The sequence below is a fragment of the Mya arenaria genome, chromosome 10 (genome assembly GCF_026914265.1).
Source record: "Mya arenaria isolate MELC-2E11 chromosome 10, ASM2691426v1".
NCBI lineage: Eukaryota > Metazoa > Mollusca > Bivalvia > Myida > Myidae > Mya > Mya arenaria.
The window spans coordinates 43580340-43600460 of record NC_069131.1 but is presented as its reverse complement, the minus strand read 5'-3'; the positions used below and the strand labels follow the sequence as shown (position 1 = coordinate 43600460).

General features: G+C 34.6%; 1 protein-coding gene across 1 annotated transcript; it reads right to left on the bottom strand.

Annotated features, from left to right (window-relative positions):
* Positions 1 to 13565: 13565 nt before the first annotated feature.
* On the bottom strand, positions 13566 to 18988 carry LOC128204724 (uncharacterized). Its single transcript, XM_052906126.1, has 4 exons — positions 18788 to 18988; positions 18072 to 18170; positions 14019 to 14277; positions 13566 to 13661 (listed from the first exon to the last, which is right to left on the bottom strand). The coding sequence occupies exons 1-4, from the start codon at positions 18986 to 18988 to the stop codon at positions 13603 to 13605; spliced, it is 618 nt and encodes a 205-aa protein (XP_052762086.1). The 3' UTR covers positions 13566 to 13602.
* Between the last annotated feature and the right edge of the window lie 1133 nt (positions 18989 to 20121).

Below are 20121 nucleotides of genomic sequence, written 5' to 3'. Positions count from 1 at the left end.
CAATATCATTATGGGTTAAATTGAAATATAAAAACGAAAAGGTTTTCTACTACGATTTATCGTTATTCTCATCTTTCAGTTGACTTTTAGGATTGAGTTTACTTTTGCCTAGAAAAGGCACACGATCTGTGTAACAAAATAGTATTTCAATAAACGAAGACCAACATAACCAGTCAAATCGTAAATTTCGAGATATTATGACAATTAATATTTTGCGAAATGTTATATATACCCCAACTAGAATAACGCGCTATACACGGACTTTATTAGACCCAATTTCCGTTTCACAACATATAAACGTGTTAAAGTCTGGTGTACTTAAAACTCCTCAACATATAAGCGATTATTATTGTTCTTATGTGTATATCAAAGGCACTAAGGCCTTATTTTTAAACTCAAAGAATATGGAATTTCCGGCGATGTTCTAAAATGACTGTCTTATTATCTATTGAATATGTCTTAAAGAGTGTTCATAAGTACCTCCTTCTCTCATTTAAAGCCCGTCACAGCTGGAATCCCAAAGGGCTAGGTGTTAGGTCCATTTCTTCACAACTATGCTTTTTGCGGATGATAGCTGAGTCGTCGTTTTTCCATTGGGGTCATGCTTCTTCCTTACACACCTTGTTTTCTATTGAAGACGGTAACTTTGTACAATGCATCATATAAAGTGACATGGTTTGTGACCCAATATGACCCATGTTCAGAACGGTTTTAAATAGTATGCAGTTAAATATTCTGACAAGGTCTATGAAGATTGGATAAAACTATAGAATTTATTAAATGATTAAGATACTTTAAAGGGATTCGCTTATTATTGTAAAATGCACTTTCTGTAAGACGAAATAACGTGTGGCAAATCATTAGTAGAGTGAAAACTAAGATACTGACAGCTGGAACCCTTCAACACATGTCGATATTATATGTTCGAATATTGTCTTTGAAGTTCACCATTTTAAATAGAGTAAGTAACGCTTTTCAACAGAAGGCTTAAAGGTTATGTTATCTTTTTTTCTGTGTATGCAAATCATTTTTTTATACTTCGAGTGTTTTGTTTCTACAGTTTCGGTATCAAAAAGTAAAATAGTTATAATATAAGCTTTAAAAACCAACACAAACAACAATCTATATGGCTTAAAAGAATACATAAAACATAAAATAAGCTTAATTTTATTTTTTAAAAATCCGTCTTTATTTTAATGGTCAACACTTTTCGAAATCCTTCTTCACCTATGTCGATATCAAGGTTCCTTTTTCTATGTACTCATTAGATTTACTGGTAAGCAGTTTAGAAAGTGCCAGCTTGATTTTATTAATATATTAGGTCCCAAGTTTTGTCTGGTAACCGAATCTACTCATTGTTAACAACATAAAGCTACCATCACTAATTTATTCCACCGGAAGGGAGGTTATATACATGCATAAAGCTGGACACAACTAGTCACGTGGTGGAATTCGCAGTTTACCTGTTAATGTTGTACAACTAAAAATGTAACATGTGGCAATTCTGGGCACTTTGAAGCCTGTTTTAGTCTATGATAGTTATCTATTCTTAACGAAAAGTTTCGCGAACATTAACTAGATAGCTAGATAAATATCTCGAAAATAAGGTTGTTAACACAAAATAATGCGAGCAAAAACAGTTCTCACGGCAATAAAATGACTATCGTTGTCTTGTATATGCCCAATTAATTTTGCTACTAACAGCAAGGCGGATTTTGTAGGTTTGGCATTTTTGTTTTAAATCTGAGGGCAATTTTGGTAGCAACTTGAAATTATGTTGTAACTTGAGCATTCGACCGTCAACTGTGACCGAACTCTAAATCACCGACAATTCTGGGTCACTCCAAGATGTCTAAGCATCTTTCATTGTTGTTTATGGGTTACAGACTACTATTTAATTTCCATATACGTCCTGAGCGGACACACATACTTATATGGCTCGAACCTTTGACGTTGAGCTGTGACATTGACTTGAGCAGGTGTGCATAGACTGTGAATTCTAAATGTCTCGATGTGGTAAACGTTTGGGCCGAATTTAATGGAAATCCTGCGATGGTTTTTAGACTGTCGGCTGCAAGCCGACAGTCTTTAGAGAGCGGTATTTCAGAAACGCGACTAGTCGCCTGACACAACATATTGAATATGAACATACTAATACACACCACCTGCGTAGCAACAGAACTACTTACGTGAATGCGGGGCGTCAAGTACTTACTTATGTGTATTTAACGCGTTATTGCCTTATTTTATGACAAACATTGCGTGTTACTCTTAGTATAATTGTACTTGCAATTTGGTGAGTTTTATTGATCAAAGTAATGAAAAATAATGAAAGTATAGCATTTACATACGAAGTCGTTTTACCCTACAACCAATAGTGAGCTACACCACATGTTTGCACCCCGTGTGACGTCACACATATCCCGGCATTCAAGACTGACCCGGCAAAGAACATATTTTATGAATGAAAGCTATTAAGAAATAAATCATACGGGGTTAAAGAGTTCATATCATGTAATATTTTGTTAAATAGCTTTTATGTTTCAAATGATTTATTTTCAGCAGCAATCAAACTATTGTATTTGTTTGAGTAAGTTATTTGGATTATAACTATCACAGTGTTTCAACGTTATGCCTATTGTTATTCTGTACTATAGGGTGTAGTTTTTAAAGTCATACACAATATGGCGGCGATTATGCGGAAATGAAATTGAATGTTACTTCGAACACGTTCCTCTACAAAATAACCGACCTGTATTTAGTGTTATTGCTTAAACATCAATCAAAAAAAAAAATGGCATCAATGTACTGTATGCGTCTAAAAATGTTAAATTTAGACGGAGACAATCCAGAAATGAGCTGCCAGGAAGTGATCGATTTCGGACACGAAGGTACATGTACATTAGTCTGAAATAATAGACGTGTTATACGGGATTCTTCCAATCCCTAACGTCTAAACGGGTTTGTGCAAAAAGCGGGAGTGTTTGGAAAATATTGAAATTGTATTAAATGAAGTATTTTATGGTTGAAATAGATAATTAAGATTTATATTCATATTTTACCATGGAAGTGCAAATCTATTTTGCAAAAAAGCATTGAATGCATTAAAACACAGTTTTTACCTTTCCATTGAAAGGAAAGTTGACTGACACAGACAACAATTATGCCAAGCGGAACAACTTGACCCAATCTTAATAACTCTGCCACCTCCGACAAGCTTCGAGATAATACAATCGTAACAACTCGGCCAGTCCATATAAACAGCCGCTTCAGAGTCTTTGATAATTTTTGTGTTGGCGACTCTTCGCGTCCATATACCACTTGTTGTTTTCCTAGCCAAGATCCCAGCGCTAAGTATATTAAGCGCAAAGATAACGCGCACCTGTTCCGGTTAAACTCCACTAATAAAATGCGCATTTTATAGTCTTCAGTTAAGGGCATCAATATTTGATAAAAATGTGAACACATATAAATAAGGTTTTTTAAAAGCTTTAATAAAACAAATACATTTATGTCTATATACTAATCAGGAAAACAGTCGAAAAAAAATAACCTTATGAATAATGTATCAAGAATATCGATGTCCCAACAGGGGAGGTCACTGCGTAGGATAAATATACTAATAGTGGCTAACCCAATATGGCAGTGAAAAGTTGACAGAAGCCGATCAGCGTCAGTTTATCATGGAAAACTTAAGTTATAAATAAAAGGTATTAACCATTATATCATTTATGTGTCCCTTTTATGTTTTCTTTTAACAATTCAGTGTTGTTGTAATGTAATAGTCTAATATTTTATTTTACACTGGTATAAATAAATCGACTTGTGGCGTTATAGGGAACACAATAAATATCCAAATGTTAAAAAACGTTCCCTAAACGCGCATTATTGTGGGTACAACTCGGCCATGGCCGAACAATGGGAACACCTAGGCCAGTATCCAACAGGAATTGACTATCTCGAAGCTTACAGAAGATGGCGAGTTCTTACAACTGATGGCCGAAATGTTCCGATTGTTGTAAAATTGTGAACTGCAGCCTTGCAGGTGCCCTTCATGTATATATTGTTATGTTTTGACAGAATGAAATGAAGAAAAACCCATCAAACTCATAATTATTTGCTGGATATTACTTTTTGGTTACGGAATTTATATAAAATAACATTATCTGGTAATATTTCTTGTTTTTATGAAATGTTATAGACGCAATATGCTTTAACCCCGGAATCCCGATCGGAATAACTACCCACTTGTCGTACAAAACAATTGGTACGTAAAGGATTTGTTGTGTCAATAATTGTTAAAAAAATCTGTCAACGTACAATTATTTGGACTAGAAGGTACATCTAGCTGATCCACATATCTTAGTCTAAATATTTGTACATTGACGGACTCTTTTTACGATTCAAAAAAAATATATATATACATACATTTACATTATATAAATATGGCAAATCCTTCATTACAACATCTTTATGTTACTTTCAATTCAGAGTTGATTATTCACTAAAATTATTTTGCATTTTTAATTGTTGTTTAACCTGAAACGTCTCAACCATCAAAAAAGAACATATGTGCTTCAATAGTCTAAAAAAATAGACGTGTTATATGGGATTCTTACAATCCCTTACGTCTAATCGGGTTTGTGCAAAACAGGTGGGGGGGGGTGAAAGATATTGAAATCGTAGTTAGATAAGTATTATATGTTTGAAATAGATATTAAAGGTTTATATTCGTATTTTAGTTATAACCATGTAAGTGCAAATATTTTTTTCACAAAACATGCATTTAATGCATTTAAACACCACCATTTTACCTAGCATAGCAACTGGACCATCTCAGGTTAACTTTGAGATAGACCAGTCACCTTTTGTATATATAATTTTAACAACTTGACCATGGCCAAAAGGCTCCGATTGTTGTAAATCTATGTACTGCAGCCTTGCAGGTGCTCTTCATGTATAACAGTTTATATCATTATGTTTTGACAGTATGAAATGAAGGAAAACACTCATCAAACTCATAATAATTCGTCGCATGTTATTTTTTGTGTGCATAACTCATATTTTAGATAATTATCTGACCGGAATTCCAATCGGAATAGCTACCCACTTTTGGTACAACAAAAAATGTATGTAAAGGATATGCCATTTCAAAATTTGTAAAAAGATCAGTCAAGTTACTATTATTTGGATTAGTGCTTCAAGTGTTTGATTTATTTTCTTTATAATGTAATATGCACCTGTCAATTGTAGAGCCAAGCTGGGAACTGCCTAAAAATCAGTTACCCGGTTAGCTCAGTTTGACAGATCTCCATGCAAGTGTTCACATGGTCGTGGGTTCAAGCACCATACCAGTAGCATCTTTTCTCACAGGTTTACTTTAGAACCCATCATCCAGGGGTTGACGATTATAATTTTTTTATTAAATATTACAGGCCATGTTCTTTTGTAAACTTTCAGATTGAGAAGTGCCTGGATACAAGGCTAGTATTGTTAACATCATCTGATACAATCAACTGGAACAAAGCTGAAATGGCTGCCTGACCTGACTTAAAAATCGGATGGCAATACATCAGACTAGAAGATTATTAGTATTGAGATGGACAAAATGAAACATGAGCCTACCAAAGCTGACAGATTGCACAAGAAACACATAAATGAAGGTATTTGCTAAGATATTGTAATTATTTTTGACACTTCTCATTCATTTAGGAAGTTCAGTTGAAACAGAGTTGGCAAAAAATGAACTAAGGTATATACATTTTGAATTCTAATTTTTAAATGAGAACTTTACTGGCCAGCACAGATTGGTAAAATGCTAGTCTACCAATATAAATGTGCCTGGTTCGAATCAGTAAAGCTGATGAATGTACTGGTTGTGTAGCCAGGATGTGAATAGGTCTGCACCTGGCTGATAATGCATATCACTTTAAATGTTTAAGCTGCACTCTCACAGACTGACTGTTTTACTAACTCTTTTTTTATTTCTTGATCTTGTAATGAATTATTTTATGCGAATTTCTGAACACTGGTCATAACAGACAACTGGAAAAAGTAGATCGCTGCTTTCTTATATTAATTCAGTCAAAAAAGACAAGTGAAAATATTGGAAAGCTGATTTCTTATTTAATACGATCAAAAGATGGTGTTCTATGCCAAAAATCTCATTATTAGTAAAGCGTTAGTAATGCTTTTAACCATAAAACAATTAGTCACAAATGTAAATATAAAAAAACATGATCATATCTTTTGTCAGCAGTCTTATATCATCAGTTTTCATACTGCTTTTTATTAGCTTATTCCAAGCCAAAAAGTAAAAGAAGTTGTCAAAACATTCAATCTGTGACTGAGAGTGCAGCACTCTCACAGATTGAACATTTTGACTACTTTATTTATTTTTGTCTTGGAATGGGCCAATTTATGTGAAAATGCATGTTAACCATTCATATAAGATTGCTGACAATAAATTAGTCAGAAAATGTTTATATTTAAGTTCAAAATGTTTTATGCATTTTTCTTAAATCGTTAGTAACGCTTTAAGCCATAAAACCTTAGATTTCGACCTGAAATATGGAAGTCTGCAATGTAATATTTTGTCAGTAGTCTTATATCACTGGTTTGCAAATATTTACGCAAAATATAGGTCATTCCAAGACAAAAAATACAAAAGTTGTAAAAACAGTAAATCTGTCAGAGTGCAGCTTTAAATGACTAAATGTTTTGATTTGGCTCAATTCTCACCTAAAATCTTATAGTTTTGTTGCACCTAAATGGTTTGTTTTTAACAACATTACACTTGCATATGTATAAATTTGTTCTTAAATTTGTAATTTAGATTGGAGGATTCATTCTCTGGAAAATAGAAAAGGGCATGTTACATTCTGTTATCATTGCCATGACAGAAACCATATTGAGCAGTTATGGAGACCACTAACTATGCAGGTATGTCATAATCAAAATCTTGGTTTATATATTTTTTTATAATTTAGCATATGTTGAGAAGAAATTTATTTCTAGATTGAAGGCACACACTATAATTTGATGCCCAAAAATATATTTCTTATTTTAATGCGTTATCATGTCTAACTCATTTGACTTAAATGATCAAAGCAAAAGAAATGCAATTGATTAATCTGCAGATATGCAAATGTAAACTTTTTAACTGGGGAAATTGTTGCCACTTGTCTATTTATTAAAGAACATATTTATAATTAATAATGTTTAATCTGTACACAAATCATATGCCTTCTTTGTTTTAACCATCAATGTCAAAGAGTCCAGCATGATAATGGATTAAATTGAAAAAAAAATGCATTAATTTATATGAACCCTTTAAAACAAAGACATTTCCTAAATCCAATAAAATATAATTGAATATTGATGCAGAGTTCAGTTAGAATATAATATAACTTTTTTGCAGTTGTTGCAGTGAAACTTGCACCAGTGTGTTTTCTGAGGAAATAAAGAGATAGTGTCCAGCAATGAAGACCCAACTCAAGATCTGACCTTGTATGGCCAATATGAAATAACTGTGTGGAAAAATGGGAAAAACCTGCAGTCAGGAATGCACGGAAATCATCAAAAGAACAGTGTTAAATTAATCTTGAATAACTTGACATTTATTTTGTTTGTCATGGTGCAGTGAAAACATGTTTTTTTCCTCATGGTTATTTAAATTTAGAATTGATAGGAGGGAACATCATTATGTAGTTTCATGTTCATAGTCAGATCAAAACCCATGTACATGTATAAATGAGCATTCGAAAATATCAAAATGGAACATGTTGTATGTAGTGTAAGTTAATTAACATAATAAACAAAAATATTTAATAAATTTCAATTTATTATGCCCCCTTCAAAGAAGAGGAGTATAGTGCTTTGTACATGTTGGCTGCTACGTCCGTCTGTCTGACAGTAGACCAAAGCTTTTCCTGGTTGATAACTCTACAATTCCTAGACCTATTGTCAAACTTGACATGAAAGTTTGGTTTAACCAGTAGATGACGCCTTTTGATTTTAGGGGTAATATGGTCAAAGGTCACAGTGACCTTGAACAGGAAGGTGTCAAAGAATGTCTGACTGATAAGTTGACAATGCCTGCACCTATGGCCCTGAAACTCAACATGGAGGCTTAGCCTGACTATTAGATGATCCTATTGATTTAAGGGGTCATTGGATCAAAAGACAAGGTCACAGTGACCTTGAATGCTTAAAGGTTGTACTAATAATGACTGGACAAAGTCTGCACCCCTGGCCCTTCAACAACTTGACTTTGGGGTTTGGCCTGACCAGTAGGTGAGCCCTATTTATTTGTCACAGAGACATTGAACGCAAAAAGCTTGCCTGTGTGACAACTCGACAAAGTCTGCACCCATGGCCTTCAAACTTGAAATTTAGGTTTGGGGTGACCAGCAGATGACCCCTTTGAATTTGGAGGTCAAGGTCACAACTCCAATATTGGTCATTAAAACTATGTCATTTACTTATTCCCTGCTGCTAAGAGGATACATGTTTATCAGCAAATATCAGCCATCATCTGAATATGATTGAAAACCTTTCCAACTACCCTCATACTTTGAATAGCATAATCTTAAAACTGCCTCTAAGGCATCTTTTGTCAATGATGAACCAGCTGTCATTTCGGTCCATGCATATTTCATTCAATTGTCCAGACATTCTTGACAGCATGGCGCTAATTAATGCTGCAGGTTTAAAAGTTTTTTTTCTTCAGCACCATGCATATTTATCACTAGCGGATTTAGAGGGGGGCGCATCCGGCGCGCGCCCCCTCTAAAATCGTCAAAGTTTACTTTTTATGTCAATTTAGGAGATAAAAAATAATAAAATACGCCCATAATGCATCATTTCCAACTACAAATTGTTAATTTTTCTTGATTGCTTAACCCCCAATCCATATGCAAACAGTTTATGCCATACACTTTCGGTTCAGAGGGAGGGGTGCATGTCAAAAGGTTGCGCCCCTAAGCTACGCCCTCTCTAACGTTGATTCCTGGATCCGCCCCTGTTTATTAACACTTTTATAATAAAAACAAACTATAAACATATTTTAAAGATATTGTTTTTTTTCATGGTATGATGCCACAGCACCATGCAGATTTGTTTTCACTTTTATATCAAAGAAAGTAACTCAAGCACAAAATTAATTTTGTAGATATGTGGACTCTGTTGATAGAAATTCTGGGAGGCATTTTTAGGCTTGAAAGAGCATCATTTTAAAGTTATATTTTTGTTTTGTCCCTTGAATCTTGGGTATAGTTTGTATTGTATTTGCATTTTAAAGACATTGGCTTCAACAGACCCTAATGAAATGAAGGAATGTAATTGCTTACTGAAACTGTTAAAAGCGACGTCATAAATTGAAGCAATTTTAACATAAGGAATATGCATTTATCTAATTTAAAGCGGTTAAAACTTAGGAAACTTGAATTAAGAACCTTGTAGGTCATTGGATACATGATTAAGTAGGGCCAATATATTTGTGCTTATTATAATCACATTTATCCTTCTTCATCTTCCTTAAAGAGTGTTCATCATTTGTATAAAATCATTTGATCACGTTTCATTTGAAAGAACTTTGCGGTAGTGTTTGCTTGCGTCAGTTTCATCACCGACAGTCTTGCAGCGCTTTCAGCGCTTTGATATAAGATATGGAGCAGACACGAAAATGTAACATCCGTCACGGTGCTAAAAGCAATATTTATTTCATGCATACCGGTGAAAGAGTGAAAAGTATTAGTGATTGATACCTTGATCATTTCTCTCTGGCTCGAGTGAAATGATAACCCTTGCTCATTCCACTCTGTACAGACAACTTGGGACTATTTTTCCAATCACAAGATTTGCTTCCCTTGACTTTGAAAAAATACATGTTATGTCACAAGTACATGTTTGTTGTCGTCTGTAGCGCAGTAATGTATACACATTGACCGAATCGTATTGAATTGTCAAAATCAAATTATGCAATAGTTTTAGTAAAACGAACATTTTGCGATTGATTATAACTATTAAAAAAGGACAAGCTTACCAATTTATGTATGAACTATTTCATGGAACATACTGTTACAATTAACCCGCTTGGTAGGTATCGGTTGAATATTTACTTGGCCACATGTGCTAATATTAGAGTTGATAGATCATTTCTTCCTACAAACTCTAACCGCGTACATGTATGCACACGCATTTTGAATTTGACCAATTTCCAGTTTACATTTATCAGTTCAACAATTCATTTTTCTTTTTAAAAACTGTCTGCACTGCATCCCTCTCAAAAGCACCTTCGGGCACATCATCGACATTTCCTCTGGGGTCTTCGTGTACACGGGAACGTGACATTCAACTTTAATAATAATATATATGAAACTAATTCGCTGTTTCAACAACAAAACATCCTTCGGCTGCACTGATCATGAATTCACCCCGAAAAAATACCGTCCAGAGTCTGAGAGCGACAGTGACTAGATACACACTAAGGAAAACACTAAACACAGACTTCCGTTGCTTTTACGAATACACACTTGTGTAAGTCCATCATTGTTAATTTAAATTTGTTGAAATTGTTTTTGAATGTACAAAAATGTCACATGCTCAAGTTTCATTAATTTGTATTACTACGCGATACATTTTTTTATTTCCGAAATGCTTTTGTTTAAATACTTGTTTTGTGTCTCAATAAATGGTAAACATGATAGGTTTCGTTGATGGAAGTAGGGTTTTATCTAAAAATAATTTCAATTCCAACAACCATTTCCATAAAGTGTGGGACTTTTTTTTAGTGGACGGACTGCTCGCGCGAAGAGGGGGTAGCTTTGATATAGCGATTATGCCACAGTTACTTCCCTTCGCAAAGAGACCACAGAAATTAACTCTAGCGGGGAAATATATTGAAAAAAACACGATACTTGCATGAAATAAAAAGAAAATTTGTTGAATTCAGTGTAAGATCGTATTTGATTTCACGAGTGGTCACAGAAAAAATATTTTCACGAGTGGCTATGAAGGAGACATAATTATTTCCAATTATTTCCACCTTTAAAATCAATGATTTTTCCATTAGCTAACACATCTTTTTTTGTCTGTTTCATATTGGGAAAATACAGTCTTAAAAGCTTTGACTTCACTTCTGACAGTATTAAGCCGAATATCAAATATCAGATCTATGTCTGAAGAAATGGAAATTTCGTTCTGTTATTCAAATGTATTTTGATGGTAGCTTAACAGGCGATATGCGGTGATTATCTTAGGACTGTAAACATTGGTTTGATGCAAAAGCAACTCCTTCATGTATGTGGACGGTAGTGTTGTTGTAGTAAAGAGTTCTGCCTCCACCCTAAGATGTTGTCATTACCAGGATTCGTCTGTCCTCTTATCATGGACAACAGAACGGCAGTAGTGATTTGTATTTGTTTTTAAAGATCTTCAAAGCTGATATCTCGTTTGTTGTTTGTAATACCTGCCGTAAATTTATGCCTTTTAACAGTATTTGCGTTAAGGTTCCATTGTATTATAAAAGTATCAAACATGCAGAACCGTAAGTGTTGGTAAATAGTAAAACCGTTCTTACCATACATATAAAGTTTAAACAAAAATACCTTCATGCAAAGTTAAAAAACTCCCTTAAATCACAAAGAAACTAATTCAAAGACACTTTTCTGACCAAACTCACACAAAAAACAATTCATGAAACGGTTAACTGTTGATGTGTTTGAGGGGGAAATGCACGAATTCGTGTCATGAATAATACAATGCAAACTACATAGACATGTCCAGTAGACAAATGCCTTTTACAAAGATCCTGTTTAAGGCAAACTGCTAAGGTCCGACAGACACTTTAAAACACAACATATAAAACTACACAGACAGACCACACATGCATCAGAAAAATCTTTATATTTTGTATTTATTAACAAATGTTGGGGTTCATATTTAACGTTACAAATAAAGAGCAACATAGAAAGTTCCAGCATCTCATCTTTGTCTTCATAATCCCACTTTCTAATGCGCTCCATACGATTATTCTTGTACAGTTTATAGTCACAATATAGGGAAGCTTAATCATCATGCACATTTACACTTCAACAATCGAGAACATAAGAAAAGTGTTTGGCGTTGATATGTTCGTCGAGTACAGACGAAATGATATGTATAGTATACAAAACATTACAAAGTAGAATTACCGCTTACGTACATATATTGCTATATAAGCAGGGATGATCCCCTTTGTTGATTACATGTGAGAAGTTTTATCACTGAAGTCACTGCTTAGTGACATACATTGTATATGAGATCACTGCGGTAAGCATTAGGCAATGCCAAATCGGATCTGTGTTAAACGTCATCTAGCTGGTAGAATTTTTTCTCAACGGGACGCTGTTTATTTTAGCCTAGGTAAGCATATTCCACGTTGTTTAAATTGCATTCGGAGAATGGTACTTACAATCAAGCACATTCAGTCATGTGTTAAACCCAAGTACAATAGGTATTCCGCGCTCTCAGAAGCATACGTATTTGTAAGTAGTATAGTTTGTATCTTTATTATCGTAGTAGTATCGTTTGCTGTCCGTTTGGTAGTATCGTTTGTTGTCTGCTATGTAGTATCGTTTGTAGTCTGCTAACTAGTATCATTTGTTGTTTGCTATATAGTATCGTTTGTTTTCTGCTAAGTAGTATCGATTGTTGTCTTCTAAGTAACATCGTGTGTTGTCTTCTAAGTTGTATCGTTTGTTGTCTGCTAAGTAGAATCGTGTTGTCTGCTAAGTAGTATCGTTTGTTGTCTGCTAAGTACATGTTGTATCATTTGTTGTCTGCTAAATAGTATCGTTTGTTATCTTCTGAGCATTATCGTTTGTTGTCTAGTAAAAAGTATCGTCAGGTGCCTGCTCAGTACTGTGGCGTTTTTACTTTTGATACATGTTCTTGTTGGTAGATGATTTCGTTTGCTTAAAAAACAATTTTTCACTTCCGGGTTCGTTGTAATAGTGAAAACATGCGTTTGGTGCCTGTAAAGTAGTATCGTGTCTTGTCTATTTAGCGGCATAGTTTGATGACTGCTACATCAAGCATTATTGTATTATGTCGGGCAGGCCTTGATAATCGTGGCAAATGCTCGCTTTCGTTCGAAGGGTTAACTTCGATATATCGTATTATCTAAACATTTTTAATATGTTCACCTGTTGGGTTTGAAACTGAAAGAATATCATCGTCAGTGTGATATCGGGTTAGGCTGTTAAGTGTATTAGGTTAAAACCAATTGTTCCATACCCAGTGTTGTGAACACAGTGCTTTATACCTGTTTGATACAATAACGCCATACGGTAGTTCCAAACGGTTGAACAAAGAAATAGCTCAGGGCGTTTTTTAATCCCATGAAATAATTAAGTTCGCTACCAACTATCAGCAAGACGCATAAGAAAAAAAAATATAGCTGCCCATGAAGAGCTGAGGCTCGTACAAAGGCACACACAAAATACGTTACAGTAGTTTCGTTTGTTGTCTACAGACCAGAATCGTTTGTTCACCTGTTTCGTTACTTGTCGCTTAAGTAGTAGCATTCGTTGTCTACTGAGCAGCATGGTTGACTGCTTGCTAAGTAGTACCGTTTGTTCCATGATTGAGATTTTGTTGTTGGTCTAGGTTGTACATTTCTGGGGAGCAAAGATAAAGACACTCGTTAAATTGTTTCAGTATGTAAATATTTACATAGCGGGGTTCTTTAGAAGGAACTCAAACTATTCATGCAAAATTAACAGCCTATGTTAAGGCGCGGCGCATTCAATTCACTAGTGCGCCCTCTTTTACGTCAAATCCTGTCACGTGTATAATTATGTATGTGTATGAACTATTGAACCAAATGTTACAACTAAACTTGCACATAAAATCTGATTTAACTTCTGTCCAGGTAAAAATAATTACTGGAACGTAGTAATTACTAATTTGGTGTCGGATATGTGGGGTTCATGACAAAATTTCATCATAACGTAATTCTAATCAAGGATACTTACGGGACATAATTATTACGCCGACTGCGAATCCAGCGATGATCACAGTGGCCACGAACCACATCAGGAATCGCCCCTCTCCATGATGTATTTTTGGCAAGTTATCCTCCATCACAGATCTGTACAGATGGCCACGCCCATAAGGATGTATGTCCTCTCTGATTGGTGCACGAATATATTGGGTCACAATATCAGCGAATGATATGCTTTGTTTCATGGACACTTCGTCAAAGTCAAACGCATGGTTCTGATAGGAGCTATTCTGGAAATATAAACTGAATGGTGTAATAATTAAGAATAATAGAGCTGTATGTTCTATAACAATATCAATCGGAAACTTTAAAATATTTTGACGGGTGATTGTTAATACAATTGTGGAAAAACATTTCACCTATTTTGCATATCTAAGTATTAAATCATGAAATTGCAGGTTTAAACGCGCCTAAAATCCAAATGCGCCTTTGCCGTCAATAAATTTTAAGATTCGGTAATACCATACCACAGTCTGTTAGGAACATGTGACAAAATTGAGAGAGCACGCTCAAACTTACATCGAAGATATTTGGGTGTGTCACTGCCTGACGAGTTTATTTGCAGAAAGTCTAAAATTCGAACATATTTATGGGCTAATGCCAATCGAGGATTAACCCTACTAACTGCAGCTCTATATCATGTAGAGCATATTTGACGGTGAATATAAACACTTATTTTCGTAGAGGGTATTTTGTCGATCTACATGATTTGGTAGTCGTCTATTTTTCATAGATCACTCTGCCCTCTGCGCATGAGCAAAGTAATTATGATTGACAGTTTCTGGAGGCAGTTGAAGCTTACGTCATGAACCCGAATTTGAAAATAGATGTGTATTCAGCTATCAACTCGTTTTGACATCTATTCTGTGCACAATTAAAATACTAATGTGACAATAATAAAATACAAATCGTATTTACGATTCTTCCTTTAAAATGCTCTTTATAATATACAACAAATCAACCAAATTCTGTACCATGTTTGGTGCTATTCCATTTTTGTACAAGTATCAATCAATTTTATTTGCTTTTATAATATATTCACACAGTCGCGACAATATTCCATTGCCCGACACTCATAAAATGAAACTCACGCATTGGCGGTTTAACTTTTCGCCAAAATACCACGTTACTACACCAAAGGCGGAGCAAGTGACAACAAATAAGTTTTTCAGTTCATTTGGCGATCTTCAGAAAATCAGGTGCGACCTTTCGTGGCCTGCGGCTTCGTTGCGCTCGCTCCATTTTTCTGTAGATTGCCAAAATGAGCTCTAACATATACACGGGTTTGTCTAAAACAGGGAGGTGGGGGATATTTAAATTGTTTATAGATACAGTAAAACTGCGGTTGTTCGAACAAGCGGTCGTTCGAGCGATCGAAGTTTTACTGTAGGTATTTAATGCGTAAAATATTTTACCATGTAATTACATAAGTATTTTGCACAAAATAAGCATCAAATCTACATGGGACCAATAACAATTCCTACTCCCAGAATCTACTAAAAACAGGTTTAACCACTTTAATTCAATTAGGTAAACAAAGCTTCGAATGAAACGGACATCATTTTTGCAAATGTGAACTGCATATAAAACCGTTGTCTGTTTTATGTACATACCGTTAAGCTTTGTCATTGTTTAAATGGCATAAATCCTGTTACATTTGACCTTCACACCTCACAATAAAAAGGATCACCTGCTTGCCATTACCAACCTGCATACTATGTTTGAATTAATACAAACATAGTATGCAGGTTGGTAAGCCCAGGTATACTCAAGTTATCAGTCGGACTAGGTTTTTGGGTAAAACTCACCTCGACCGTGACCTTCAACTTATTGACCTAAAATCAAAATGGCTTATCTTCTGGGACATGACAAACCGTCCAAGCAAGTTTAAAGACCCTATACCAAAGCATACTCTTGTTATAAATCGGATCATATGTTTGTGTCTACCGACCGACGGACCGACATATGCAGGGCAACATAACCCATTTTTTTCGAACGGGTGCATAATAACTCAGATATAATAAGTGAAATGAGCAATGAACCAATGAACATAACAGCTAAAGTAATGTTTGCTGGGTAAAAACGTCTACGCGTTTAAATAAACATAAGTAATAGAATAACTTTCTCATTTCTCAGTCATTTTTGTTTGCCTTTCCTAGATGATAACAACCAAAATGTTATGTAGCAAATTTTGCAAGTGATAATTCTGACAACTAATGTCCAATTGGAAACAAAGCACTATTTTTGAAAACACTTTGTTAATTTTAATCAACTAAAAAGGTAAGTGTAAGTCTATCGCATTTATTGAGAGTTTGATGTCCGAATGATAAATTGTACAAAAACAACAACAAGGTTTTACGTAGTTTTGGTTGATATTTGAAAATACAAAATGTAATGGTGATTCTCCTACGAAAAATGAAGTAAAGTTAAAATCCACTTGGTCACGTGACCAAGGCAGTATTTATGCTGCAGCTCGCATTATCATGTGGCGGATCCAACGTCTAGTCTGAGACAATGGCTGTCCTAGCGACAGCTACACATTTCATCTTCCACGCTATATAGTTTGAGCTCTCGAGAAACAAACTGAAAGGCCAATGCAAACGATTGTAAACTTCACGGCCTTTCATTGTCAAGGACAAGGCTGAATATCGAGGGAAAAAGATGAAAGTTCCAGTATTACTTGTATTGAATGTTTTAAATGTATTGAAATACGCTTTGCAGAAAATACATTGTCTAAACAATATTTTGTTCATTTTCAAAAAAATGCTAACCATTTTGACACCAATCAGTTTGCAAAGTAGCCAAGATGAAATTTGTATATTAGATACTTGTGAATGAGCCAGCACTTGCACCAACAGTATTCATTACACGATCAATATTGTAGGTACCATAATAGTTTAGCTGCATCTTAATGTATTGTAATATGAATGCGTTATTCTCGTATCGGCCAATTATGTAAAAGACGACCAAATGGGGAATGATTCATTCATAAAATTTAAATCATGGAGACGTTTGATTAACAAGCACACTCACATACGCAGTTATCTCCCATAGCAAACAGAATAGATCTCGGCCTCCATGAGCGAGTATAGCTAAATAAATTAAATTAACTTTTTATTCAAAATGAATTTTCTTCTCTTTTTTTATTTTTTTTTATTAAATTTAACTTTTCAAGATGCAGGGAAAATACAAATAAAAATATTAGAACTTAAAGATAATTTACAACCTTTACCGATATGATATCTCGTGGAGTTTCTAACAAGCATAAAAACAAGACAACACGTTCTTCACCCGTCTAAAGGAATCAAATTAAGCCACCCCAAATCGATCAGTTATTTGTTGGATTTACCAAAATATGTTTCTTGCATAATTCAAACAAAAAATGATCGCACCTACATTTTCCAGTCAGTTGTGTTTTCAAGCTTTCTTAAAAGCTGCATTTAAATAAATCCGCATTTCCATGCGCACTGACTCGGTCCCTAAACAAAACAGTGAATTGGTTTTAAAAGGAAGTAACCGATGCGTAGAGATTTATTGAATATTGAACTGTTTCAGGATGTAAATAATTTCCACCTTTAAAATAAGATTTTCAAATAAACTCAACTGGCTTAGTAAATTTACATTTTAGTGATTGTTCCAAGGCGGTACCTACCATTTCTTGATAAACATACCTAGTTTTTTTAATATATAATATGTATGCAATGTGCTGTTTGTGGAGTTTTGTGCTGTTCTTCTATGTTTCTTGTTTGTGATTTTATGTTCTATGTCTTTGGCGTTTACCCAGTGCCATTAAACCGGGTTTATGTTTAAACTTTTTGCTACTGAGCTTGTTTCTGCAGCGTTTTGCATAAATATTTATACCTACACAGAGTAGCGGTGGACGGTTGTTTCGGATGAAAAATGACCGACGAGTTCTGAATGACCTGTACCTAGGTTACACGGGTACCCCCGTGCATGCCCTTTAACAGTGCGTTTCACATATTACAATTTACAATTAAACAGTTGTATGATATGGAATACATACATTTTCCACTCTATACTTGTACATCTCAGGCTCCGAAAAGTTTTTCTTCAATATCGTCTGCTTTGCCTTGTGATTTCTTATCCTCTTCTGACGTGGAGACTTGTAATGATAGGAAAACAATGGGTACGGGAATGTAAAAACAAGATTACTCAGTCCAATTTGAGTAAAGAAACATAAAATAATGGACTTGAATAGCATTATCGTACTATTTGCAATGGGTATGACATTTAGATTCTGCAAAGATTCCCAAATAAGAGACATATGGTTAACAGAGACTTAAAGATAGTTTGTGTTTTAACGATAATAGGTTCCCGCAATGTCCCTTCTGTCCATTTTCTGTTGTTCATCAATTCTCTATATTTTCTGAAAATTGTCGATAAATAAATACTCTTCAAGCTCGAAGTAAACAAACTGTAGATTAAACCACACTTGTCTTAAGAGTTTAACAAGGAAGTCAGGATTTTGTTCGGTTCACATCATTTTTTTTTTTTTTTTTGTAAAACACCCATTGGAAACAACATTTACAAATACATGATAAATGATATGTTAAGTGTATGTTAAGTTATGCGTATGAATGTGCTATGCTATAAAAAGTATGTTCTGTTACAAATACCTATATAATAATATCTTACTTATTCCGACGACCTATACAAATAATTTAGAAGCATATTATAATAAATGTAAAAAAATATACAATATGTACATAACAACTATACCTGTTCATACTCTGGCCACAATTTAAAATTTGATCCGATGTCAAACGTAGCCTTCTTACTGGTGAGGTCCGGATCATCAACCCCAGTATTACTGGTGAGGTCCGGATCATCCACCCCAGTAATCACGTCATGGTCGTTGTTTTGCCTAAGAGCGCTGATTTCCAAACTGACCGTCTTGCTAACTGTATTTATTTCATCCATTCTGTTTTATACAGCACCTTGAGGTGGGCGCAAGTATATTCCAAACATTATTTCCATTTTGTCCAAATTTTATCACACCATGATGTTGAGACTTAATTTTTCATCCTTTCCTTGTGGTTTCCATTTCGTGTAGCATCGTTTTATAACCTTAAACTATTATTAATACAATAAAATAGGATTCATTCTTATTATTAAATACATCCTTTATAATAAGTCACCATTGAACGATGCTGTGTGCTATTCTTTGAAATACTAAACTTTGCATGTGCAGTTTGTTATACATCGATATATATCCTTGGCTTGACGAATTAATAGGCTTTTAGTATGTAGTAAATCAATATTTACTTTTCTGGAAGTATTAATGACATAGAATCACGGGCATTGTAGACTTTCAATCCGTGAAAATCAATACCGTATTTGTCGGAGTGTCCTTCTATAGAGAACTCTGGTCTGAGTATAAAACATGTGATTGATTGCGTTTTCGCATCATTCAAATGATATCAGGTGTCATCAAGTTCTCCAGAGAGTGAGTGAGTTTATTGACTATATTCCAGGCTTTGTAACTTTTGTGAATATTTTATACTTTCATCCCATGTATTTAATACACGGTATGAACAGGCAATCACAATATCATCATATTCTTCACAGTTTTAATTTGTAATTTGAGCAATAAGTTCATGCTTTCCCATTTCAATTAATGTCGCTACAACTCCAGAGACAAATGAACAACAATATGAAAGCAGTTATCAAAGATAGCTGGATATTTTCTATGAAACGCGTGACTTTTGTTTCAACAAACAAATCAAGTCGATGTATACGTTGTCAACAGGGAATATACTACACAGTTCTTAATTTGCATTGTGAGCAGTAAGTCCGTGCTTTTCCATAGCAATTGAAGTCGATATAACGTCAGTGACCTGAATGAACAACAATTTTAAATCAAATTTCCTAACATCTGCATGTTTGCCTCGAAATCGTGACCGTAGTATTGGTAACTATTTATTGACTTTTGCTCGACTGTAAAGACAGCTGAAAGCTGATATAAATCACCCTCGAGCTTGTTTCCTGGGCAGAAACTAGTTATGTGACTTTTTTGAGAGGTAATGAGAAAGTATCCCTGGTGGGTCTCGAGC